The sequence below is a fragment of the Eptesicus fuscus genome, chromosome 1 (genome assembly GCF_027574615.1).
Source record: "Eptesicus fuscus isolate TK198812 chromosome 1, DD_ASM_mEF_20220401, whole genome shotgun sequence".
Taxonomy (NCBI): domain Eukaryota; kingdom Metazoa; phylum Chordata; class Mammalia; order Chiroptera; family Vespertilionidae; genus Eptesicus; species Eptesicus fuscus.
In genome coordinates this window covers 80,462,445-80,488,519 of record NC_072473.1, presented here as the reverse complement: position 1 = coordinate 80,488,519, position 26,075 = coordinate 80,462,445, and the positions used below count along the sequence as shown (strand labels likewise).

The following is a 26,075-nucleotide window of genomic DNA, read 5'->3' as shown; positions in this document are numbered from 1 at the left end:
TCAGACCCAGTGTTTAGGGTAATTCAGCAGCAGACTTAAATTTTAAGAGGGTTTTGGTCTCTGTCCCTCTCGTTCCATCCCCTCTGCTATAGCCCTAGAGTGATTCATCTGGTAAGTTAGTCACCTACACTATTCTCTGACCCCTTCCCTGATCTTGCCTCTAAACTGTTGCCAAGTTTGCGTTCTAAAACATGTTTCTAATATGTCACCTACTTTTTTAAAAAAGATCTTTGAGTAACCCAATTACATGGACGATGATTTAATAAATAAATTGGTCCCATTAGTATTACATTGCCCATTTTGTCTTTGTAACCTTCACCACAATTTCAACCTATCTTACTTATGTGTTTTCTTGCTTATTGTCTGTCTCCTCCCTCCACTGGAATGAAGTTTTCATTTAATGAGTGTTCTTACCTGTCTATCCCCAAAACAGTGGCTGGTACATGTTAGATAATGTTGATTGAATGAAGGACCCAATAAATTAAATTCTGTTAGCAACAGTTAATTCTTTTTTCATAAATGAAGTTTATTTACTTTTATGATTACAAATGTAATGCATGCTTACTGTAGAGAATCTGGAAAGTACAGGGAAGTAGAAAGAAGAAAATAAGAACACCAATAATCCCACCACCTGAAGGCAAACACTGCTCACATTATGTTCTATCTATGCCTGTTTAATGACCAAGACCCTTGTCAAGAGTACTGGCCATGAAGCATAATAGCCAAGGGGAGTGAGGGCAACTAACAACTTACAGGATCACCCAGAGGTCAGAACTAGAAATTTGATACTTAAGGACAAGACAAGAGCCATACACAACATATCAAGAGGTCAGAAACTGACAACACAATAACAAATTGGGTTAAGGTAAGAATGTAGTCAGATAGTGCTTGTCAAGAGTTTAGCCCAGTAGTTGTCACAGAGTACATAATCAATAAATGTTAGCCATTATTATGATTACTATGGATCAAAACGAATGGTTCAGGATGGAGACTATAAGCAGGGAAAGTACCCTGGAGACCCATTTTAGATGTTGTGAGTTAGGGCATATAAGGGCAAGTCTACTGGGTAAAAAGGATTGTGTAGGAGTGGGCATCATTTTCCATATAGACTCCCCTGCCAGGTGAAATGGGTACCAGGGAGTCCTCAAGTTTACCTGGTGACATGAGGCAAGACACTCTAAGGTGTTTTTGAGGTAGGACACGGTTTCTCCTGCCTAGATATCTCCCTGGACCAAGAACTAAAACTGGCCTTGATGGTGATGGGAGTTTAGAACTTCATACACCAAACACTTTTGAAGTCCACACTCTGATTGTCAGGGCAAGTCACAGGCATATGGGGTAAAAGTGGGGGGGGAGGCTCAAGGGGGAAGGCCACAAGGTTTATGATGTAATTAAATGGAATGATTTCAGGAACCAGTCCTCAAGTTAGCAGCCGAGTCAGATATCACAGGAGAGTCCAGGGAACATTACTTGTTGGTAGAGGCCTTCTGATGACCTGCGCTCTGTCGAAGGTGGTTGTGTAGACCCTCTTGGGGGTCTTTGTGCTCTTTCAGGTAGTAACAGCGTTTGGGAACATGCTGGTGCTGGTAGTAAGAAGAAAAAAAAAAGTAGAGGTAAGAGTCATGCTTACAGTGACAAGAGAGTTCTGCTTGGATACTTTCAGGAACTTGGCTAATGTATCTTACTTGTAAAAAAATGTGACAGGATTAGAGTAGCCAAATTTTCTAGTGACCTGGGTCCGTAACACATGTGGCTGTAGGTGAGACCCAGCCCCCCAAAGATGACCCCTCCCTTAGAATTGGACTTGGAATAAGTGTAGAATTGGAACTGAGCTCAGCTGACTCCCCCTAATCAGAAGACTTAGTACTTTAACCATCCTAGGCCTTCAATAACTTAGGCAGGGCTTTGCTCCTCAAAGTGGTTAATACACTCAAAATGACTGAAATAAGCCAGGCCCACTGATGAGACTCCAGGTTGGGTGTTACGGTCTAGGAGCTCAATGCCTCCCCCTTGCCTTTTCCTTAGTCTACTCAAAGGAGCAGGATGTTTTCCTGATCATTTCCGCCTCATTTTTTCTGCTCAAAAACCTTGAGTATATTTCCCCATTATTACCTCCTCAGTCTGCTGATGAGAGTTCATTTCATTCTCCATTGCCTCCTCATTATTCCGCTTACAGGTTGACTGCAGAACCTGGCTTGAGGTGCCCCGGGAATACTTCTCTTCAGCCAGCTGGCACTCAATGTAGAGAGACCTGTCTATCAGTTCCTTTAAGCTGCCAGCCACCTTCATAAAGATCTGTCCCATTTTGGTAGTAACAGCTTCCGAGAGTCCTTCCAGAAACCTGGTTCGTAGAATGGCATCAGACCAAGACAAATGTTGGGCCAGCAAAAGGAAGTCAGTGGCATACTGCCTGACTGACTTCTGGCCCTGCTTGGGGTGGCAAAGAATAGCACTGAGAATATCTATCTCAGAGAGGGAATTATATAAGCCCTGTGATCTTTTCAGGAAAGATTTATTTTCATCTGAGAGGGGGTTTCCTACCTCCAGCTGCAAGATGGACAACCTTTCTGCTGCCCCTAGATGAAGAGACACCAGAAATGCCATTTTCTCTGAATCATTCAAAAATCCCTTCATTTGCTTCTCCTCATCAATCTCCATCTTCTCCTCCTCAGGGCTTGAACCCCGGGCTGCTTCCTGCTCTTCTAAGAGATAACAGAGTGCTGGGGTTAGCATGCCAAAAGATGGAACTTCCTTTGGTGATGGCTTCCCTGTTTCAGGGGTTGTGGCAGCTGCATGTGTTGTGGGCTTTGATCCAGAGGTCATGGTGTTATTGTGAGAGGCAGATGTTTCTCCAGAGTCTGTGACTTTTATGTCCACAGTGGACATCATTCCAGAGGCTGTGGCTGCCATTTGTGGTGTGGACATGGCTCCTGGGACTGAGGCCCTCATTAGTGGTGTGGATATTCCTCCAGAGGCCATGGCTGTCATTTGTGGCATGGACATCCCTCCAGAGGCTTTGGCTCTCAGAAGTGGCATAGACCTCATTCCAGAAGCTGACGCTCTCATAAGTGGTGTGGACATTGCTTCAGAAGCTGAGGCTCTCATTGGTGGTGCAGGTATCCCGCTTAAAGTTGAGTATGGTTTTTGTGGCAAGGAGATAGATCCAGAACTTGTGACTCTTGTTTGCAGTGTGGACATTGCTCCAGAGGCCATGCTTTCCATTAGCGGCATAGGCATCTCTCCAGAAGCCATGGCTGACATCAATGGCATGGGCATTTTTCCAGAGGCTGTGGTTCTTACAAATGGCTTGGGCTTCCCACCAGAGGCCATAGTTGTTTGTGCAATGGACATCTTTCCACAGGCTGGAACTCTCACTGACTCTGGGGACACATCTTCAGAAGCTGAAGGTCTCCTTAGTGGTGTGGACATAATTCCAGAGACTGGAGCCCTTAACAGTGGTGGGGATGTCACTCCAGAGGCTGGAGTTTGCTTTGATAGTGTGCACATCTCTCCAGAAGCATCTCTGGTCATCATTTGTGGTGTAGACATTGTTCCAGAGTTTGGGGCTCTCATTAGTGGAATGGACACCTTTCCAGAAGCTGAGGTTGTCATCTGAGGCATGGACATCACTCCAGAGGCTGTGGATCTCATGAGCCGTGTGGACATGGTTCCAGAGACCGAAGCCCTCATTTGTGGTATGGACAACCCTTCAGAGGCTATGGCTGTCATTTGTGGAATAGACAGCTCTCCATAAGCTGGGGGTCTCAGAGGAGTGACTATCTCTTCAGAAGCTGGCTGTCTCATTAGTGGTGGAGACATCTCCCCAGAGGCTGGGGCTCTCAGTTTTGGTGTTGACATTTCAGAGGCTGGGGCTTGCATCTGTAGTGGGGACATCCCTCCAGAGGTCATAGATCTCAGGAGTGACCTTGAGTCTTTGGTGCTCATTGGCTGCCTGGGCATCTTTCCAGAGGCTTTGGCTCTCATTAGCTCTGTGGGCATTGCTCCAGGGCCTGGGACTCTCATTACAGGCATGGACATAGTTCCAGAGGCTCCAGTTGTCATTTGTGGTGTGGACATGTCTCCAGAGGCATGGGCTCTCATTAATGGTGCAGAGGCAGTGTGTGTCATCTGTGGCAAGGACATGGCTCCAGAAGCTTTGTCATTCATTAGTAGTGTGGATATCTCTCCAGAAGCTGTGGTTGTCACTTGCTGCATGAATATTGCTTCTGAGGCTTTGGATGTCGGTAGTGGCTTGGACAATTCTCCCAAGGCCATAGCTCTCGTTTGTGGCATGGGCATCACACCTGAGGCAGTGTCTCTTGTTAACAGTGTGGACATTGCTCCAGAAGCTGGGGCTCTCATTTGTGGCACGGCTGTCACTCCTGAGGCTATGACTCTCCTTTGTGACATGGACATTGTTCCAGGGACAGGGGTTCTGATTTGGAGTGTGGACATTGACCCAGAGTTTGGGGCTGTCGGTTGTAGCATGGACACAGTTTCGGAGGCTGGGGCAGTAATTGGCTGTGTGGACATTGCTCCAGAATCTGGAGCTCTCCTTAGCGGCAAGGACATCATTCCAGAAGCTGGGGTTCTCATTTGCAGTGTAGACATTGCCCCATTGTTTGTGGTTTTCATAAAACCTGTGGATGTTGTTTCAGAAGTTCTGGCCACTGTTGCATGTGTGGACACCACTCTAGAGGCTGTGGTTGACATTTGCTCTGTTGTCATTGTTCCAGAGGTGGTGACCATCATCAGTGGGGTGGACAATCCTCCAGAGTCTGAGACCATCTTTAGCAATGTAGACATATTTCCAGAGGCCTGGGCTCTCATTTGTGGTGTGGACATTGCTCCAGAGTCTGAAATTCTCACTGGCAGTGTGGAAATCCCCCCAGGCACTGTTGCTCTCATCCGTGGAGTAGACATAATCTGAGAGTCTATATTTTGTGTTAACTGGGAGGACATCACTCCAGAGCTTTGGGCTGGCATTAGCTGGGTGGGCATCACTCTAGACATTATGGGCATCATTAGCATTGGGGACATTGCTTCAGCATCTGGGACTGGCTTTGGCAATGTGGACATTTCTCCAGCATCTGGACCTGACTGGAGTGTTGTGGACATTGCTCCAGGGCCTGGAGTTGACATTAGCAGTGAAGACATTGCTCCAGAGTCTGGACCTGTCATTGTCTGGGTAGTCATTTCCCCAGAGTCTTGGGTACTTGTTGGATGGGTTGATGTTGCTTCAGAAGTGAGGGCTGACATTATCAATGAGGATATAGCTTCAGAGTCTGTGCCCGACATTATCAGTGAAGTTATCTCTCCAGAGGCCAGGGCAGTCATTAATACTTTGGACATTGCTTCAGTGTCTTCATCTGTAATTTGCAGTGGTGACATTGCTTCAGAGCCTGGAGCTGACACTGGCTGTGTGGATATCACTCCAGGGTTTATATCTGGCATTAGGAGTGGGGATATCTCTCCAGGATCTGGGGCTAGCATCAATGGTGTGGACCTCTCTTCAGAGGATGGAGTGCTCATTATAGATGTAGGCATCACTCCAGAAGGTGGAGTTGGCATTGCCAATGGTGACATCTCTGCAGAATCTGGTGCCTCCATTAGTGTTGTGGACATTGTTCCAAAGTCAGGAATTGTCATCAGCCCTGGGGACATTAGACCATAGTCTGAAGTGGACAGCAGTGGGGATAATGTTCCAGAATCTGAGATTGGCATTAGCAATGGGGACAGTGCCCCAGAGTCTGAGTTTGGCATTAGCAATGGGGACAGTGTTTCTGAATCTGAAGCTGGCATTAGCAATGGGGACAGTGCCCCAGGGTCTGAGATTGGCATTAGCGGTGAGGACAATTCTCCAGAATTTTGTAATCCCATTAGAGGTGTGGACATGGTGTCAAATTCTGGGGATGTCATTAGCTGTATGGACATCCCTCCTGGGTCTGATGCTGGAGTTGAAACTACAGGCTGTACATGAGATTGCAGAATTTGGACATCTTCTCCGGTCTCTATCGTTGGTCCAGAGAAGGTTGTCCTCCTGTTTGGGGGGTCATTTTCCTCCCTCAGCATATTGTTGAATTGCCGTGGATGTAAGGGTATTGACATATCCGCCTTGGCCACAGGAGAGTGTGGAGGAAGCCCCTAAAGTGATGTTATCAGGGGTCCTGATGAAGCGCAACTAGCAAGAAAATCTGTAAACAAGAAACAAGTTTAGCAGTCAAAAACCAATATCAAGAAGATTGGGAAACAGAAATGATTCATGATGGAGGCCTTTTGTATGTGTTACCAGCTATGCAGTATCAGAGATGGGCCCAGAAAGCTGTACAACAATGAACAAATTTGAAGCTGTAACACATATTATTTCCACCACTATTCTTTCAAACCAAACCACCCAGTCACACTGCACAGCCTCTCAGTTTATAAATACTAAAAATGCCAGCAACCTCAACTGCTAGGTGCCTAAGCAGTCCTAAATCAAATGAAGCAGCAGCACCACCTTCTGTAAAATTGTGAGAAGTGCAGGTTCCTGGGCTATGCTCTATAAGCCAACCCAGGAACCTGCACTTTCTCATCTAGCCCGGGCCTAGATAAGAAAGCCCTTTGCTCCAGGAAAATCATTGGTTCCTGGGCTCATTGAGTACTGCCACTAGTTTAGTCCCTATTTTACTACTCTGATGGCCCTGAATATATTCCTCAGGAAAAAGAAGACATTTATCTGATCAATGACTGGGAGCAGCATTCCATGAACTGAAAAGCCTGCTTATTATCATCATCATTAATAATAACAAGAAAAACAACAACTACTACTACTACCACTTATTGCTCACTTAGTGTGTTCCAGGCACTAAATTTTAGACAACTATATGCAATACTATGCAACTTTAAACTGTCCATAATGTAGAGATTTACATGATCCCATTTGAAGCTTACAGTACCCTGCATGATAGTATTATTATTCCCATTTTACCAGCTTTCTCAAATTAGCAGGGATTAGGGCTAAAATAGGGTCACTGAAACAGTAAAAATTGTATATGTTTGACTCTTACCCCTCCTTGGGGTTACCTGGCTTTTAGCATCCCTAAGGCTACATTCAATTATCTTTCTGACAGCCTAGACCCATGGTCTGCAAACTGCGGCTCGCGAGCCACATGCGGCTCTTTGGCCCCTTGAGTGTGGCTCTTCCACAAAATACCACGGCCTGGGAGAGTCTATTTTGAAGAAGTGGCATTAGAAGAAGTTTAAGGTTAAAAAATTTGGCTCTCAAAAGAAATTTCAATCATTGTACTGTTGATATTTGGCTCAGTTGACTAATGAGTTTGCCAACCACTGTTATAATCAGACAAGTGGTTACCAGTGATGGGCAACCTTTTGAGCTTGGTGTGTCAAACTTCGCCAAAAAAAATGAGCATAACTCGGGTAGTGTGTCACTTTGAGGAAAAAACATTATTTAGCGATATTTATAGTTTAAATAACATAAATGTATAATTGTTATATATAATTGTATTTAATAAACCTCAGCGGCCGCATGTCATCAGAAATGGCTACGTGTGTCAGTGCTGACACGCGTGTCATAGGTTCGCCATCACTGGGTTAGACCCTAGACCAGTGGTCGGCAAACTCATTCGTCAACAGAGCCAAATATCAACAGTACAACGACTGAAATTTCTTTTGAGAGCCAAATTTTTTAAACTTAAACTTCTTCTAATGCCACTTCTTCAAAATAGACTCACCCAGGCCGTGGTATTTTGTGGAAGAGCCATACTCAAGGGGCCAAAGAGCCGCATGTGGCTCGCGAGCCGCAGTTTGCCGACCATGGCCCTAGACCATAGCTCACTTGAAGCTCAGTCTATAGAAAGAACAATTTCAAGTTTCTCTGATGACATGAGGGTAGACAATCACAGAACTCCATCCTTATGGCACACCCCATAAGCAGCCCCAGAAGGGGCTTCTTGGCACATAATTTAGAAACCAACACATACATTACACAATGTTGACATAGCCTACTCATGCCAAAAATGGAACACTTGCTCATTTGGGACAATGTCACAAAAGTCATCAGTTACATGTCCTTGTGCTTCCATAATAATAATAAGAATAGTAGCAACAGAAATTCTAATAGCAAACATTTCTTGAGCATGCACTGACTGGGAAGCACTCTGCTAGGCACTTTACAAGCATCATCTTATTTGGTATCCACAGCAACACTAAGAGATTGGGTAATGCTCTATTCATCTTACAAATGAGAAAATTAAGGTCAAGAGAAAAATAATTTTCCTGCAGTCATATAAATTCCCAGGTCCACCCAACTCTAGAGCCCCCTACTCTTCTCCATTGTGCTATAAAGCTCCACCTGATCTGCTCTCTCTTATTCACTCACATTACCAAGACCCCTTCCTCTATCTCCAACCTTGGACAACCCCAAGATGGAGTGTAGTAAAGGAAATACTGGCCTCCTGCTGCACCTTTGTTACTCTACTAATAGGTGCAATGAGAAAGATGAGTTAAAAGAGCAGTCATAGACATCCACCTCCCATCTTCAGAAAAAAATCTCTGAACATGCCACAGTTTTCCACCAGGTAAAACCCAGAAAGATCTTACCTTGACAGTTAGGGAGAAGAGGGAGAGCATGTCTTTTGATCCCCTAGCTCTTTGAATCTATCCACTTCTCTTATACCCTATGCCCAACCAGTTTATTAAAGTAAGACCCAATACCAGTAGCTGTTCTTTGCAATCTCCCTTAGGTATCCCCTGCCACGCCCCCTCCTGCCCCGCCAGCCAGCCAGCCTGCCCGCCCATCCACCCCACTGCTCCTGACTTGCTAGTGCTTGCTCTGTCTCTCTGGTCCCAGATTCCTGTCTCTATATAGGCTCTGACATTTGCCTCTGGCTGCCTTTCACTTGACAGCCCTCCAGAAGCTCCACTTTAGCACTTGACCTATGCAACTCCACCCCATTTCCTCTCATCCCCAATAGTTCAGAGGAAACCAAACAAGAACAATTATTTTTATTATTATTATTATTATTATTATTATTATTACTAGAGGTCCGGTGCACAAAATTTGTGCATGGAGGGGGGGTGTCCCTCAGCCCAGCTTGCACCCTCTCCAATCTGGGACCCCTCGAGGGATGTCCGACTGCCCGTTTAGGCCCGATCCCACCCACCGGGATCGGGCCTAAACAGGCAGTCGGACATCCCTCTCTCACAATCCAGGACTGCTGGCTCCCAACTGCTCGCCTGCCTGCCTTCCTGATTGGCCCTAACCGCTTCTGCCTGCCAGCCTGATCACCCCCTAACCACTCCCCTGCCAGCCTGATTGATGCCTAACTGCTCCCCTGCCAGCCTGTTTGCCCCTAACTGCCCTCCCCTGCAGGCCTGGTCCCCCCAACTGCTCTCCACTGCAGGCCTGGGTCCCCCCCAACTGCCCTTCCCTGCAGGCCTGGTCACCCCCAACTTCCATCCTCTGCCAGCCTGGTCACCCCTAACTGCCTTCCCCTGCTGGCCTGATCGCCCACAACTGCCCTCCCTTACAGGCCTGGTCCCTCCCAACTACCCTCCCCTGCTGGCCATCTTGTGGTGGCCATCTTGTGTCCATATGGGGGCAGGATCTTTGACCACATGGGGGCAGCCATCTTGTGTGTTGGAGTGATGGTCAATCTGCATATTACTCTTTTATTAGATAGGATAGAGGCCTGGTGCATGAGTGGGGGCCAGCTGGTTTGCCCTGAAGGGTGTCCTGGATCAGGGTGGGGGTTCCCTTGGGGCATGGGGCGGCCTGGGCAAAGGGCCTGTGGTGGTTTGCAGGCTGGCCACGCCCCCCAATGACCCAAGTGGAGGCCCTGGTATCTGGAGTTTATTTATCTTCTATAATTGAAACTTTGTAGCCTGGAGCGGAGTCAAGTCTCCTGCTCACTCAGTGACTGCAGCCATTTCTGTTGGGATTTATTTATCTTCTATAATTGAAACTTTGCAGCCTTAAGCGGAGGCCTGGGCCAGCCAGGGCTGCAGAAACTTGGCTTCTTCCATTGCCGGGGGCAACCTTAGCCTCCTGCTCTCTGCAGCTCTGTGGCTGCCACCATTTCTGTTGGAATTTATTTATCTTCTATAATTGAAACTTTGTACCCTTGAGTGGAGGCCTGGGCCCACCAGGGTGTGTGGAAAGCTTGGCTTCCTCCATCGCCAGGGAAACCCAAGCCTCCCTCCTGCTTGCTCTGTGGCTGCAGCCATCTTGGTTGGGGTTAATTTGCATACTCACTCTGATTGGCTGGTGGGCGAGGTGGGTGGGTGTAGCAGAGTGATGGTTAATTTGCATATTACTCTTTTATTAGATAGGATACCTAATAATAAAAACTAACATTTAATGTGTCAAGCACTGTGCTAAGCACTTTACATATATAATCTTGTTTATTTACTCACTACAACTGTATGAGGTATATAGTATTATCACCTTCATTTTCAGATGAGGAAAGACACAGAGAGGTCAATCAGGTTTCCCAAGGTTGCACAATTGAAAGCAATGTTGTATATGATAATAAAAACTTGGGAATAACTTATATGTTGATGTTAGAACACAATTCATTTAATGATAATAAATGAATCATGGTATATCTGTAGCATCCTCTGAAAATTATTATCTGATTTTTATTATATATATATATTAGAGGCCTGGTGCACAAAGTTCGTGCATGGGAGGTCCCTCAGCCCAGCCTGCACCCTCTTCATTCCGGGACCCCTCAGGGGATGTCCAACTGCCGGTTTAGGCCTGATCCCATAAACCGGCAGTTGGACATCCCTCTCATAATCTGGGACCGCTGGCTCCTAACTGCTCACCTATCTGCCTGCCTGGTCGCCCCCAACTGCCCTCCTCTGCTGGTCTGGTCACCCCTAACTGACCTCCCCAGCTGGCCTGGTCGCCCCTAACCACCTCTGCCTTGGCCCCTGCCACCGTGGCTTTTTCCAGAAGGATGTCCAGAAGATGTCTGGTCTAATTAGCATATTACCCTTTTATTAGTATAGATAAGTATTTGTCATATTATTCTCTACTTTTCTATATGTATTTAAAATACTCCAGAATATTTTAAGTGAATAAAAAATGGTCAAGTTGCAGAAAAATAAAAGTTTTGAAATACAACCTGGTAGGCTTGAAAGCAACAACATTTGCATAAAAGGGCATAAGTTGCAGTCGGCAACAAAACTTGCTGTTAGGATTGCTTGGTTAATATTCTTTTGTTGGAAAGGCATGGTTTGGGCAAAGGAGAAAAGGAAACCAGCCCTATAAAAGGGAATGTCTGATTGGGCTGTTGCCACAGCAGAGAGGGGCAGGTGCGGCAAAGGTTCAGGCTGTCCCACAGGCAAGAATGTCTGTGTGTATGGGACACCAGAGGACACCTGTCACACCTGAAACACAATTTGCTAACACTCACAATTGCAGAGCTCAGGAAGAATCACTGTTTTTAAAACTATTATTTCCCTGACATATAAAATATACATACATATAAATATACATGCCCTCTTCTGAGCTTCCCCTGCCCTCCACTTAATATTTGGCTATGGCCTTCTTTTCATGTCAACGAATTGGATATACAGACATAATTTTTAATGGCTACAGTGTTATCCCTGACTGTTTGACATTACTATGGTTTACTTCACTAACCCTTTATTGTGGGGCAGGTTGCTTCTGATTTCCCCTGGCATCAACAACTACAGTAAACATAATTGATTATTTGACTGTTTACTTAGGACACATTCACAGACATGGAACTCCTGGCCAAAGTAATTCACTTGAATTTTGATCCACATTTCTAAATTGACTTTCTAGAAAGTGCTTCTGTTTGTTTAGTCCATTGGTTTTAAATCAGATTACACTACCACAAATGGGTTAAGAGAAAACTGTTCAACGCACCTTGGGCAAATCGCAAACTCTTGCTGAACTTGAGCGACCCCAGGGTGCAGGACCTGGAGGATCCGGGCTGGAGGGTGAAGTCCAGGGAAGCGTGGGTGACGCAGTCGAGGGCCCTGTGTGGGTGCGGACCTGTTAGTGTGTGTTGCTTGGGTCCACCCTTATGCACACAACCCACACGCCCTCACTCCTGCTCTGCACCCTTGGTCACTAGAAACCTCCGTGGAGCCTTCCATGAGCTCGGATGCATCCAGTCCCAGCACCAAGCAAGTCTGAGAAAGTTTTCCCAGACTAACTCCCGGCCGCTCCAAGGGGAGGAGGGATCAGGAGGATCCAGGCTGGAGGGTGAGGTCCAGGGAGGCGTGGGTGGCACGCCGAGGACCCTGTGTGGGTGCGGGTGTGTGAGTGTGTGTCACTCAGGTCCACGCTCATGCACACACCCACACACCCACACTCCCGCTCTGCACCCTTGGCCACCAGGAACCTCGCAGAGTTCAGCCTGCTTGCCAGCCCCCGCCCACTTGGTCGAGCCTTTGGTAGGACCCTGGTTCTGTATATAAATAGATACCCACGTAGATGCCTAGCAGCTAGCAAGTCCTTTTAACCTCTCTGTTAAGATGTATCCTGGTTTCAAGAAAGGATTATGCGTACAAATGGAGGAAATACAGTACTTCGAGTACAATTGAGGACTACTGCAGAAGTGTCTGTAACAATCAATTTTTGAAAAACAGAACAAAACTCAAATACATCCTCTGTCTCATCCTGCCCCTGTCATTTGAGCAGGTAGATCGCTCCACAGTGACCAGGTCCAGTGTATCTGGGACCCCAAAATCAGTCCTAGTTCCCTGGAAAGGAAGCCGACCCAACTTTTTGAAGTTTGTGGGGGAAGGGTGCGGAGGCTTTCGGCCTGGTGCCACAGCGGACACCCAGCTCCCTGCTATCGATTGCAGGGGGTCTTCTCCGACACCAGGCCGAAAGCCTTCACTGGAGGCTTTCGGCCTGGTGCCGCAGCGGACACCCAGCTTCCTGCCATCAATCGCAGGGGGTCCGCTCATGCACCAAGCTGAAAGCCTCTGCCGGAGGTTTTTGGCCTGGTTCCAGAACGGTCCCCGGCTCCCTGTGATCCCTTGCAGGGGGTCCACTCAGGGCGCCTATGTATGCAAATTAACCGCTATCTTGGTCGGGTTTATTTGCATACATGCTCTGATTGGCTGGTGGGCATGGCTTGGCTGATGGGCATGGCTTGGCTGATGGGCGTGGCTTGGGCATAGTGAAGGTGTGGTCAATTTGCATATTACCCTTTTATTAGGTAAGATATATATATATATATATATATATATATATATATATTTATATATATCTATGTCTGGAAAGATATATACCAAAATGTTAGCAATGACCATACCCAAGTGATAAAATTAAAGGAGATTTTTACTTTCGTCTTTCGTAACTATAGTCTCTCATTTATCTATGACTGACCCATATTACTTGTATTTGAAGGCAAAAGGTTATTTTTATTTTTTAAAAAGGTGTGTTTCCCTTGGGTTCTGTGTACAGCCCTCTCCCCTCTTCTCTCTACATGTTCTCTCTAAGTATCTCCAACATCTCTCTACCCAAGCAACCTTTCTTTCCCAACATACTTACTGCACTACTTAGATCCTTGGTAAGTAGTGACCTTGAAAAATACCACCATGGCTTGTTTTCATTTTGTTGTTGTTTTTTGTTTTGAAAGATGATTTATTGTTTTTCTAGCTTTTATTTATGTTTAACTAGAGGCCTGGTGCATGAAATTCGTGCCCGGGGGGTGTCTCCTCAGCCCAGCCTTCACCCTCTCCAATCTGGGACCCCTCAGGGGATGTCCGACTGCCGGTTTAGGCCCAATCTAGGGATCAGGCCTAAACTGGCAGTCGAACATCCCTCTTACAATCCTGGACCACTGACTCCTAATCGCTCAGCTGCCTACCTGCCTGATCGCCCCTAACTGCCCCACTCTGCTGGCCTGATCACCCCTAACTGACCCCCTGCTGGCCTGGTCACCCTTAACTGCCCCCCGCTGCTGGCCAGGTTGCCCCCAACTGCCCCCTCCCTGCCAGCTTGGTCACCTCCAAATGCTTCCCCCTTGCCAGCCTGGTCACCCCCAACTGACCCCCATGCCAGCCTAGTTTCTCCTCACTGCCCCCTTTGCCAGCCTAATCACTCCCAACTGCCCCCCCCCCCCGCTGGCCTGGTCACTCCTCACGGCCATCTCACCAGCCTGCTTGCCCCACGCAGCCTGCTTGTTCATTTGTTTGGTCATCCCTAACTAACCACCCTGCTGGCCTGGTCACCCCATGCAGCCTGCTCATTCGGTCATTTGGTCATCCCTCACTAACCCCCCTGCCGGCCTGCTTGCCCCATGCAGCCTGCTTGTTCAGTCATTTGGTTGTCCCTCATTTACCACTCTGCCGGCCTGGTTGTAGGCAGCCATCTTTGTGAGGGTGTGATGGTCAATTTGCATATTACCTATTTATTATATAAGATAGTTACACAAGTAATCTAGAAATACAGGGTGTCCCCAAAAAAATGCATGCACACTTTAACAGCTGAAAGCTCAATTTTGAAAATGAAATGTATTTTATTAAACACTGCCTTTATAATTATTCAAAGTGTTTGTATACATTTTTGGACATCCTATATATTCTTAGAATAAAAACTTGAAATCCTACATGCAGATGAAACTAGTTGGGAACCTACCCCACCCCCCATCCCCTCAAGTCCCATTCTGTCTGTTCACAGGTGGGTGTGTCTCCTTCAAAACTTTTCTAGCTTTAATGACATTCAGAGTTCATATTATGGAATTGCTAAAAAAAAACAGTATGTGTAAAGAGTTACAATTAGACACTGGTCACTCCAGGATTCCAACTTCCAGTCCACTGTGGCCATTTGTCATCAGCTTGCTTCTAGAGAGGCTACTGAGAGAGTTTTTGCATGCTCAGCCCATTTGGGTCACCGACTTCCGTTTTATTAATGCCAGTGTTTCTACAAACACAGAGAGGGGAGGCCTTCTAAGGAAGGAAAAGCCCAGAAATCACTGCTTAGCATCTCCCAGGTCCCTCGTGTCCTGACCAGTCTGCACTGATCAATACAGCTAGAAGGTGTCATGCTTCCTGCTGCCTCACAAAAGGTAATTGAGTTTCAGGGATTGCATGGCTAGCTACTCGAGAAAATAAGAATAAACAAAAGATGGTTCAATATGTTAACAAATAGCTTTCTAGCTCTTGAAAATAGCCTTTCCCTGAATTTTCAACAATATCCTCTCCCACAGCCCTAGCAAACAGACACACAGATAACTAAAAATAGAGAACCTCAGGATAAAGAAAAACCTGGTTTGCTTTAGGGTCCTAATCAATCCAGAAAGGGAGAAAGTCTCCCCATCTCCTGATCCCCAACAACCCTGACACTTAAAATGCCCACCTGGCTCTTATAAAAGAGGGGGAAATAGCTAGCACTTACTAAGTTCTCACTCTGCCAGGCACTGTATTAAGCACTTTACAGACATTCCATCATTTATTACATAATAAGCCAAGAAGTGGGTTTTTACTCCCATTTTGTAAATCAGCTAAAGTACCTAAGTCAGGAGAAAATAAAATTAAATAACTTACCTTGGCCCTCACAGCTGAGAGAGAGTGAAGCTGGTCTTGTCACTCGGGTCTGTCTGACTCAGCTGGTGCTCTTAACTCAGGGGAGAGTCACACACTGTCTTCAAGTCTCTGAAGGGCTGTCATATGAAAAAGAGGGTAGGTGTGTTCTGGGTAGCTCCAAAGAGAAGGATTTGACTGTTAGTTGGGAATTACGTTTTCATTGGATGTGCTGCAAATTCCCCAAACAACATGTATATGCATGTCCAACTCTATAGGGAAAAGAACAGTATAAGAAGAGCAAACAGAACTGCCTTGCATTAGGTGCTGTCCTGAAAGATCTGTGGAGTCAGAGAGAACAGGAGGGATTCAAAAGGACTGCAAATGGGCAGCGTCCCAATTTTCTTAAATAAGGAAACTACAGACCAGTATATTGTAAAGTCCAGAGCTGTGAGCTTGATGTGAATCCTCTGAGAGATTCTGCCACAGATTATGAAGCAGGTAATTTATAAGCACTGAAGACATAAGTGGTGATAGGAGGTACCTAGAAGTACTAGCAGAACTATTCAAATTAGACCAGGTGCCCCGACTAGCAGTTATTGAAAACTGAAAAATGGGGGTACTGACAGTAGGTTGCTAGATTTTTATTTTCCAAATAAAGGCATTAAGAAACAAGACAAAACAACCCCAAATTCTCATTTCATAAAAAGAAATGGTTTTCTTTAAATACCAAAAGAGTAAAAAATAATCTCAGAGTCAAGGACAGTTCTTTAAATGAAATAAAGGATAGCCCTTTCACTTTACAAAACACTGACTCTGTAGTCCTCAGGCTTTCTCATTGCATCGTAGACTGCTGCAATTTTCCAGGAGGATGGGCACTTGTCCAAGGACCTGTTTTAGGGACACATTCCCATTTAAAATATTAACACAGATAAGATCAGATACCTATAAAACAGGAAGTCCTTCTAGCCAGAAGAGGGAAGAACAGAGTTTGCCCTTATGTTAAGTGAGGACATTAACATAGATAAAGTGTCCATGGGAAGGAGCATGAGAGAAATAAAACTTGCCAAGTGTGAATTCAAGCCCTGCTGAGGCTGGACTTGGCAAATGCATTTGACCTATACCACCCCTTGGACCACACAGACCTCTTGTAGGAATACATGCCTGGTGTTATTAAGCATTTGGACTACAAACCATTTTCCAACTTGAGGCTCTCCAAGCAATCTTCAGACTATTACTCTCTTTCCAAGGAGAGTTCCTAAAGGTAGGTGAATTTGAAACTGGCTCAATGCCATCTACAGAGTATTGGAAGAAGAAGCTGCTAGCCTTGATTCTGTCCTATTCAACATTTTTAGCAATGGCATAAATAAGGTCATGGATGCAATTCTTACACAATTATTCTAGGGCTAAGAGGAATCTCTACTATCAGCTTAGGAAGTGGGTTTACATTTGAAACCTCCATGCTTTACAATCTGTCTCTTTGCATTTGGTAATTTTCTCTCCTGTTCTTTGTTACCAATGCACTAAGTTCCTGCAATTTGTGCTCCTCATGAAAAATGCTTAGTGAATATATAAGAGCTATGATCTCTACCCTGAGGAGCAGATAGCATCTTCTATACAAACTGATGAGCATTAATCTCAATCCTATCATCTTCCCTCAGATAACTGGTGTATACTTCCTGGATCAGAAAAGTGGACAAATTGATGTCCTCTTATTTGCAGAATTAGCCCCACTTCCGAAAGAGTTTAAATTGGAGTTTGACCTCACGTGTTGACAGTAAGTTTGTTTCTAAAGGTGAGGGCAATACCTGCCATATTCTTTCAAATTGCATTTCTTTTTTTTAAATATATTTTTATTGATTTTTTACAGAGAGGAAGAGAGAGGGATAGAGAGTTAGAAACATCGATGAGAGAGAAACATCAATCAGCTGCCTCTTGCACACCCCCTACTGGGGATGTGCCCGCAACCAAGGTACATGCCCTTGACCGGAATCGAACCTGGGACTCTTGAGTCCACAGGCCAACACTCTATCCACTGAGCCAATCCGGTTTCGGCATCAAATTGCATTTCTTTAAGTGTGGTTGGGTTAGCTCTGCTTTAGATGTTCCCTGGGAGGACTGCAGATGAATAGTTGGGGAGGAATCTTCACTTTCAAAGAGTCAGATCAAATAGGTCTGGGTTAAGGTCAAGGAATTTGCTTTTTTTCACTCAAAGTACCATTTTATTAAGTGATTTAAAAATGAGGTCACAGAACCTTCAGTCAATTTAGGATTTAGTGCAGGAAGCAGAAGATTTGTGTTACTCTGAGGAGTTTCATTTGAGGGCTCACGTTGGCTGTTGCTGGAGAGGCCCGAGTAGTGTGTGTCACTGAGTGACCAGATTTTTCCATTGAATTGCCAGATAGGTTCCTCCAGAGCTGTTGTGATGCCTATCTGAATCCCACCAGTGCCCACCATACTGTGGGGTGAGACCACGGCAGTCACCTGTGCAGAACTCCCTTGAGTATTAAAGTAATTCCATCCAGTGTTTTGGCTGTACATCTGCATTTCTGTGGAAGGATAAGTTGTTCAGGTTTTTAATGCAAGCGATTCTGAAACATTCTAGAGTTTAAGAACCACTGGCTTAGGAGTCTGTCTGACCTGATTTTAACATCAAACAAGCCTGGTCTCCAACCCCAACAGTTAAATTATCTCGCCTCAGTTTCCTTGTCTGGAAAACAGGGATAATAACAGTAGCTCTCTCACAGACTCTGTGAATATTTCAAACACACACCCAAAAATGTGTGAAGTGTCTGGCATCTACTAGAAGCTCAGTAATCCCTCCTGGTCCTGTTGATTAATGGGCCCTGCTGCCTGCCTTCTCTGTGTTCAGCTACTGCTCACTCTCTCTAGGTCTAGTGCTCAAACTCCCAAGGGAGAGACTCTAATTGGTCCAAATTTAGTCACAACTAAATTTTGCAAAATTATCATCCTGGGTTCCCTCATAGGCTGCCAGCCAGCCTATAGAGTGACTGCTCTTAGATCACATGCCCTCTCCTGGCTCGATAGGCTATTGCCAGGGGGAAGTGAAATCACGTGGTACCAAACGTAGCCACCTATTCATAAGAAACTGCTACTTCCCTCAGCTAGTGGATGGAAACTCCTTAGAAGAGGCCCGTGGGTGTGGCAGGAATTCTGAGGCTTAGCCCATCCAGTACACCTAGGCTTCTCATGTATCCAGCCTGCCAAAGGAATGAAGCATTCAACTTCACTAACGTCTCTATTTAAATTCCAACTTTTCATCTCCAGGAACACCAATTTTCAAAATACTAGACTATAGTCAAGAAAAAAAATTAACCCTAAAATGCGACTGTTTCTAGACATCCCTCTTACATAGCACTTTTGGATCAATATCCTCACTGCAGTGCTTGCAAACCAGCAACCATAGGCTTGATCCAGACTGCAGATGATTTTTATTTGACCCATTCAATGTTTATAACATTTTTAAATTAGTTGCCAACATTAAAAAGTCAGACTCCACAAAAAAAAAGCTGGGTTTCTGGCTCCTCTGGGTAAAACAGAAAGGTTTGGATCCTCATTCTGACATGGCAACAATCAGCTGAAGCCGAATAAGCTGCTCCCTGTAGATGGGGCATTGGCTCACAAGTTACTGTTTTCACAGTGACTTGCTTGGCCCCTGTAAACATTTGAAGCCTCATTTTAACCCCATAGAGTAGATAGAGAAGGTAGTTAAGAGCAGAGATTCTGAAGCCCAAATGTCTGTGTTAGAATCCCAGCTCTGCCTCTTACTGGCTTTGGTACCCTGGGCAATGAGTTAACCTCTCTGAGCTTCAGTTTCCTCATATGTAATGAGAGGATGATAATAATAATGCCTACCTCATAGGATTATTGGTCCAACTAAATAAGTTAATGCATATAAACTGCTTAGAACAATACTTGGCACATGGCAAGCACTAAATAAGTACAGTTGACCCTTGAACAACACAGGTTGGAAGTGTACAGGTCCACTTATATAATGATTTTTATACAAGGATTTTTTCATAAATACTGTAAATGAATTTTTTCTTCCTTATGCTTTTTTAATATTTTATTTGAGTAAAACATATTTTGTTGGATAATATTTTATATAAAGCAAGAGCTTGTTAATGTTTTCTTTTCTCTAGCTTACTCTATTGTAAGAATATAGCATATAATACATATAACATATAAAATATGTGTTAATTGACTCTATGTTATCACTAAGGCTTCCAGTCAACAGTAGGCTATTAGTAGCTACATTTCTTGGGGAGTCAAAAGTTATACACAGATTTTCAACTGTGTTGGGGGTCAGCACCTGTAGTTCCTGCATTGTTCAAGGATCAACCGTATAACTTATTTCATTATTCACATTTTATATCGGCCTTTTTGACCTCCAAAATATTCTAAAAATTAAAAGTTTGTGGTAAGCTCATTTGATGGCAAAATTGGGCCTTATTTGGAATGAGGCTATGCATTTATCCCATTTAGAGGTATTAATGTGTTTGATCACAGGATACTGCCTCAGATCCCATAAGGAGTGTTATATAACATGTTATTTGTACCATATTGCTTTTCTAAAATTCAAAAGTTTTGAACTCTAAAAATATCTAGCTCCAGCAGTTTCAGATAAAAGATTGTGGACTAGTATTATATTAATAGTTTGCATACCCACTTGACAGACAGGGAAACTGACCTCCGAAGCACTAAGCAACTGGCCAAAAGTCCCATAGCTTGGAAGCAGAAGTAATATCAATCCTTAGGCAAAAAGCCCACACTGCCTAGTAATGTGATATGCAATGGGCTTGCTATAGGCATATTGATACAGGACTCTAGTGGCTATCAGTCAGAGTCCCCTAAAGAATGCCGCCATTTACTGAGAGTAAGTAAAGCCCTTCCTTAGTAACATTCTGATGATTATTTGCATTAATCTTCACTAAATACTCTTGGGTTAGGAATAGGATAGGGTATATTGTCTTCATTTTACAGAAGAGGAAACTGAGGTCCAGAGAAGAAATGTGACTTGCCGAAAATCACACAGCAAAATACAGGCAGAGATGGAACTAGAGACCAAAGTCTGTGCTTTTTCTTCCTAAAGTTGGCCCAAGAAAGTCTTATGCTGAACTTTTCACATACTGACCACCCCCCTACCCCTATCTGCAGATAATCCTGAAATTTTCAACATACCTGATGAAAGGAGAGTGTCCCAAAATCTCAGCAAATAAAAAAATGAGACAGCATATCTGGGTGGACCTCATCCTTCCCAGCACCACAGACACCAATGTACAGACATCATTCAGTCAGAAGCCATGGAGGGGAGACTCCTCAAATCCCAAGAAAATCAAAGAGACCCTACTGTTTGCTTTTCTCTGTTGATTTTTAAGAAGCTGACATTTACATATGCCAAAGGCCAAAGGAAATGAAAAATCTACTGGAAAGGGAATTTCATCAGTTATGAAGCAACATCTTTAAAAAACCTTAGCACAGTATCAGTTCCCTTGTTTGATATGCAGAAAATAGAACACTGCTATTTCATATTGTTGGTGCATTAGAGACCTTGGAATGCAAACAGCATCCTTAGGACCTCTTGTCAGCCCCCTGTTTCAACACAGGGAAGCTTTCTGACACCGCCACCAACTTGAGCAAGTTGAAAAATAGAAGACAGGCCGTGACCCAGGTGACCTCTTACCTCTCCTGAGCTTATGGCTTGAGTTCCTACTACCAACAAATATGCACTTTGATCACACATCCACAGAGACCCAGATTTTTGAATTCAGCAATTCTTTCTCAGGTTTCAGCAAGGCATTGGCAGCCTGAGCTATTTTGGGACACTTTCTCTGCTGTGGATGCCACTTTCAGAATATGCCAGGAACATGCTAAGGACCTGGAGCTCTCCATCTAGACCCATTTTCGGGTTTGCTCTCTCTCTCTCTCTCTCTCTCTCTCTCTCTCTCTCTCTCTCTCTCGCTGATCATTTGCCAACCTAATCCCTGGAGCCTGACTACTTTTCCCGGGCCACAGACTCCAAGAGGCAGTGTGGCTGCCAGCACCCTCACGGTAAGGGGCATGGAAGCACCAGGCAGCCTAGAAGCACAGATGTCCTAAAGGGTGGTGTGAGTTTGGATGTGGATGAAAAGACAAATGAGGGGGGCAGCCAACAAGATTTTCCAAACATCTTCTTACAGTCATCACTTCCTAATCTGATGCAACTGACTCGGCAGGCATTCAGGAGCCTGCGGTCTCCATTTTCCTGTCCTAAAATCCTCTGCACCTGTAAGTACCGGGGCTCACTGCTTCTCGTGCTGTCTTCGGGGCGGGGGAGAGGAGGGCAAAGCCTGGGGAAGGTCATCAATATGTGACTCAGGTGTAGGCAGGCCCATGGCATTGGAAGAATTCCTAATACCCCCATCCCATCCTCTCCTAGGAACTGCTCTATAGTTTGGAAAATGAAAATGTCTCTTTGTTCTTTCCCAAGCACCCAGCATACCAAAAACTCCACCTGTACTTTGGGGTCTTCTTTTCATCAGTGCTGTGTACAACTGATTTCTCATGTTAGGCTTATTGGGAGAAGTGCATCCTTGACATTTGAATTTCTTAAATTAAGCAACCAGGGCTACTATTGTGGGCACAGACCCTGCTGGCTTCTCTATCTTTTATGCATCAATTTGCTGAAACAGTGAAAGATGTCATAAGCAGGAGGGTATAAATGAGAATCTAGAAACTTCTTCATGGTAAAAGGGAAAAGCAATGTGGTTTGTGTTGATTCTCAACACAGTTAGAAAGGCTGCCACACTGGCTCCATGCTATGTGGTGGGAAGGCCCTTTTCAATGCCTTCCTATTTTAATGGAAAGAGAGACCAAAACAGCTATAGGCTCTCCAGGAAAAAGGCATTTCTTATGCTTTTATTTACCACTTTCCTGAGAGACCAGCCATTGTCTCTGGCTGGCTTGTCAGTCCCTGAAGGGGACATTCAGCCCTTCTTTTTAGGATTGCTGAAGTTCCCTCAAAATAGTCCAGGATGACAGCCAGGACTTGTGATTTATCCTCCTCCCCCAAAATCATTCTTAGGGTTGAAAATTTATTTGAAGGTGAGGATGAAGAATACCATTAATAGAAAGTCATTTGGAAAACCTGCTATGACCCAGGGGAAAAAAAAACAAAAAAAAAACAGTGTCCTTCAGGTTTTTCGTAATGACTTCCTTAGCCATAAATAAGATGAGGCCAGATCAGCAGGTCTTGCCCTTTTATTTCCATACAGCATTGTAAAAGGAACATTGTCTTTAACGGAGAAAAAGCATAAGATGTTCCTTAGACCAAGGCTAGCTACCTTCAATTTCTCAGATTGAAGAAATAAGAAGCTTTTTGTTTGTATTCAATGAAGAGTGCCAGGTCTGAGGAGGATTTGAGAACAGTGTTAATATCAGTGCTGGAGAAATCAGAAAAGGTAATTTGCCTTGTGTCTAGTGAAGACTGGATTAATTCCCAGGCTCTAGGAAGAAACTGGTCTCAGGAGGAATTTGGCTTTGCTTTGACTACTGCTTGCTTGTGTGGTCTTTGGTAACTCATGAAATTTCTCAGCTCTTCTCCTGAAGAGCTCTGAGAAAATGATGCTTGGATCAGAGAAGTTCATTATCTGGGAGACTTTTTGTCAAAGCCTTGAGTATTGGGTGGGGGGAGGGAGATCGCCCTATGTGATGGATTCTGATTGTAACCAAAATATTTCGAGCTTGGCAGTAGCCTGAATTTTTTTGTCTACCTATGGCATTCCAGGAGTATTAAGAATGTTCCATTGTCCTTCCAAATCTCTCCCTATTCACTCCCAAGGGCTTGAAAATTCTTAAGTACATAATTCCTTTACTAAGGACTTTGGCATCAGTTAAAACACTAATCTCTAGAAGGGGCAACCTGTTTATCCTCATCTAGATGCAGCCCATCATGACATAAGATTCTCACATAGGGGAGAAGAGAGAGGAGGGACATGAGATCATTGTAGATATAAAGATGAACCTCAGAGCAAGAGTCTAGAAGAAGGACCCGGTTCAAGGCCAAAAGTACCAAGAAGCTCCATTGGCAGAAAGGGAGGATTCTAGTCTTGCTAAAATGGAGCACAAGGCAGTGTACTGAGGCAGAGACTTGGTATTTGGAGAATAAGGCAAAGATCCACTTAATGAAACTGGGGTACAGGGGGGAGGAAGAATCCCATTTACTAGAGTAGGACAAGAGATAGGAGAGTTCTCTGCAAGGACACCTCAGGCTGCTACCTGAGCCACTGAACTAGGGCTCTCAAAAATGTTAAGGGTCCTCAGTACAAGGAATCAAACAAATCAAATACTCTGTCACCCCTCAACCCCGGCATTTCTCCAGCCCAGCTGGGCAGGTCAAAGGGGAGAAGCACACAGGGACTTAGGCTTTGAGACTCTACTCCTACATTTTCCTTCCTCTGAGACCAACATTGAACTCATATCTGAAGGGATTCATGATATATATAGTGACTCATCTTGCTCACCAAAAGCTGTGAGGTGGAAAGAGATGTCCCTGTAGAACAACAAGCCAACGGTGAAGCATCCCCATATCTCTATGTAGGCTCCTTCCTAGGACTAGTGGACAGGGTTTTGGAGTAAGATCACTGGTCTTAAATCTCGGCTTTGCCATTCACTAGCTGTGTAGCCTTGGGAAAGTCAAGTAAGCTATTTGAGCCACATCTGTAAAATGGCACAATAATGGTAAGATCTATGAGATAGTGTTGTGAAGATTAAATCAGAATGATGCCTGTAAGATTGGTAATTACAAAATAGTCATGGGGTTGTAAACTATAATTAAGGTTTCCAGCTTTCTGATCTATGTATTGCTTATAGCTGCAGACAGTCCTGCTCAGTGCAGGTCTAACACCACCAGGGTTTCAGGGGCTCACCTTTTTCTGAAATTATCTGTCTTCTCCTTTTCCTCCAATTTCACTAGATTAACATGTTCCCAAGCCTTCCTCCTCACTACTTCCACAACCAGTCCATTCCCCAGTTAACTATATAGACACATTCACTGTTAAGAATATATGAAATCTTTTCCTTGGCTTTCCCCAACCTCAAACTGAGCCTGGCTACCCATTCCCTAGTGGTGAGATGGAATAATTTTGGGGAGGGTAGTGTCCAGAAGGGTGCAGCTCCTGAAGCACTGACAAAAGAAAAGAAGTCCCACTAAAACATTGTGTCTCTGGTTCCTATAAAGCTCACTGCAGCTGTGGTATTGACACCTAGTCACAGCCACCCCACTGTGGCTCTCTGACCCCTGGGTTCTGGCCTGCTGCAGTTATCCTCCTCTAATACCCCCTCTCTATTCCTTGCTCCCTAAGGACACTCCCTTATCTGGGACCCAGGGTACTGCAGCTTCCTTCTCTCTTCCCCTTCCCAGCCCTCTTCTGAAGATACAGAATTCACTCTCTTTCAAGGGGTGTGGTGGCAGGAAGGGGCTTTACTTTCTGTGCAGGCATGCCCTCAGCATGCTCTCGGCAATCTAGCCCTCCCTGATTCTCTGCTCAGCAGTGGGTGGGGAGGGAGAGGAAGCACCTCTAGGCATAATTATGGTACCTCTAGAATCAGAAGACTGACCTACATCATTTCAAAAAACAAATGAGAGTGGTTGTTGAATGCTCAGTACAAGAGTTGGGTAAGTGCATATTTCAGCTACTATCCTCACAGAGATATAGTCTCTGGGTTTGGGGTTCATTTCTGCATTCTATATGTTTAAAAAGCTCTCCTTGGGCCACACCTTAAGAAAGAGTGTACTCCATCTTATGGAAGGGGGCAGGGATTTGGAAGGAAAGTCACACAGCTCTGATTCCTATAATTAGCTCCAGCCTACATCTTGTCTCTGTCCCGGAGCACATGAAAATGCCCTCTGAGTCCCAAACTTCTCTTATCCAGGCAACAGCTCCTAGGTCTTGACTGCAGACCTAAATCAGTGATGCTACCAATTCTGAGGTGCAAATGGACAGTGAGCTCTTATTTAGAGGCTTATGGAACTAGTAGGAGCCAGAGAATACCTCAGTGGTTAATAGCATGCTGAAGCCACACCAGCAGGCTCTGACTCTCAGTCCAGGCCTCTTATAAGCTATGTAACCTTAAGCAACTTAATCTCTCTAAATTGTTTCTTTATCTGTAAAATGGGAATGGTATAATACCTACCTCATAGTGTCATTCATGGGTAATTATGAGTTATTTCAAATAACTGTTTAGAACCATGCCTGGCCTACATTAAGCACTCAGCAAACATTATGTTATTGTTATTACTATAAATATTATTATACATACAAACAGAGTCTGTTATATTCACAAGGAATGAATGAGTTCATGTGTGGAAAGTGTTCAGAAGCATTACTGCTGTGGTCCCAGAGATTTAACAGAGAAATCAGTAGCCGTCCTCAGGGTTTCAGGGGAGACCAAAGCCATCCTGGGTAAATAGTTCTGGGGAAGCAGTTGTCTAAGGGTCATTCAGAGGCTGAGTAAGAAAATGGCAGTTTGGGAACTCTAACATTCAAAGTGGAACAAAA

At 44.7% G+C, this 26,075-nt stretch overlaps 1 protein-coding gene across 1 annotated transcript; it reads right to left on the bottom strand.

Moving 5' to 3' along the window:
- Positions 1–1,466: 1,466 nt before the first annotated feature.
- On the bottom strand, positions 1,467–6,108 carry RTL9 (retrotransposon Gag like 9). The gene is made up of 2 exons (XM_008159407.3): positions 2,113–6,108; positions 1,467–1,583 (listed from the first exon to the last, which is right to left on the bottom strand). The coding sequence occupies exons 1-2, from the start codon at positions 6,106–6,108 to the stop codon at positions 1,467–1,469; spliced, it is 4,113 nt and encodes a 1,370-aa protein (XP_008157629.2).
- Positions 6,109–26,075: the final 19,967 nt, after the last annotated feature.

What these genes read in the sequence shown, in the direction of transcription:
- RTL9 (XM_008159407.3), bottom strand. Translation starts at nt 6,108, where the DNA reads ATGTCAATACCCTTACATCCACGGCAATTCAACAATATGCTGAGGGAG. An exon ending in CTCATCAGCAGACTGAGGAG is followed by an intron (nt 1,584 to 2,112) that starts GTAATAATGGGG and finishes TCTTACTACCAG; the next exon opens with CACCAGCATGTTCCCAAACG.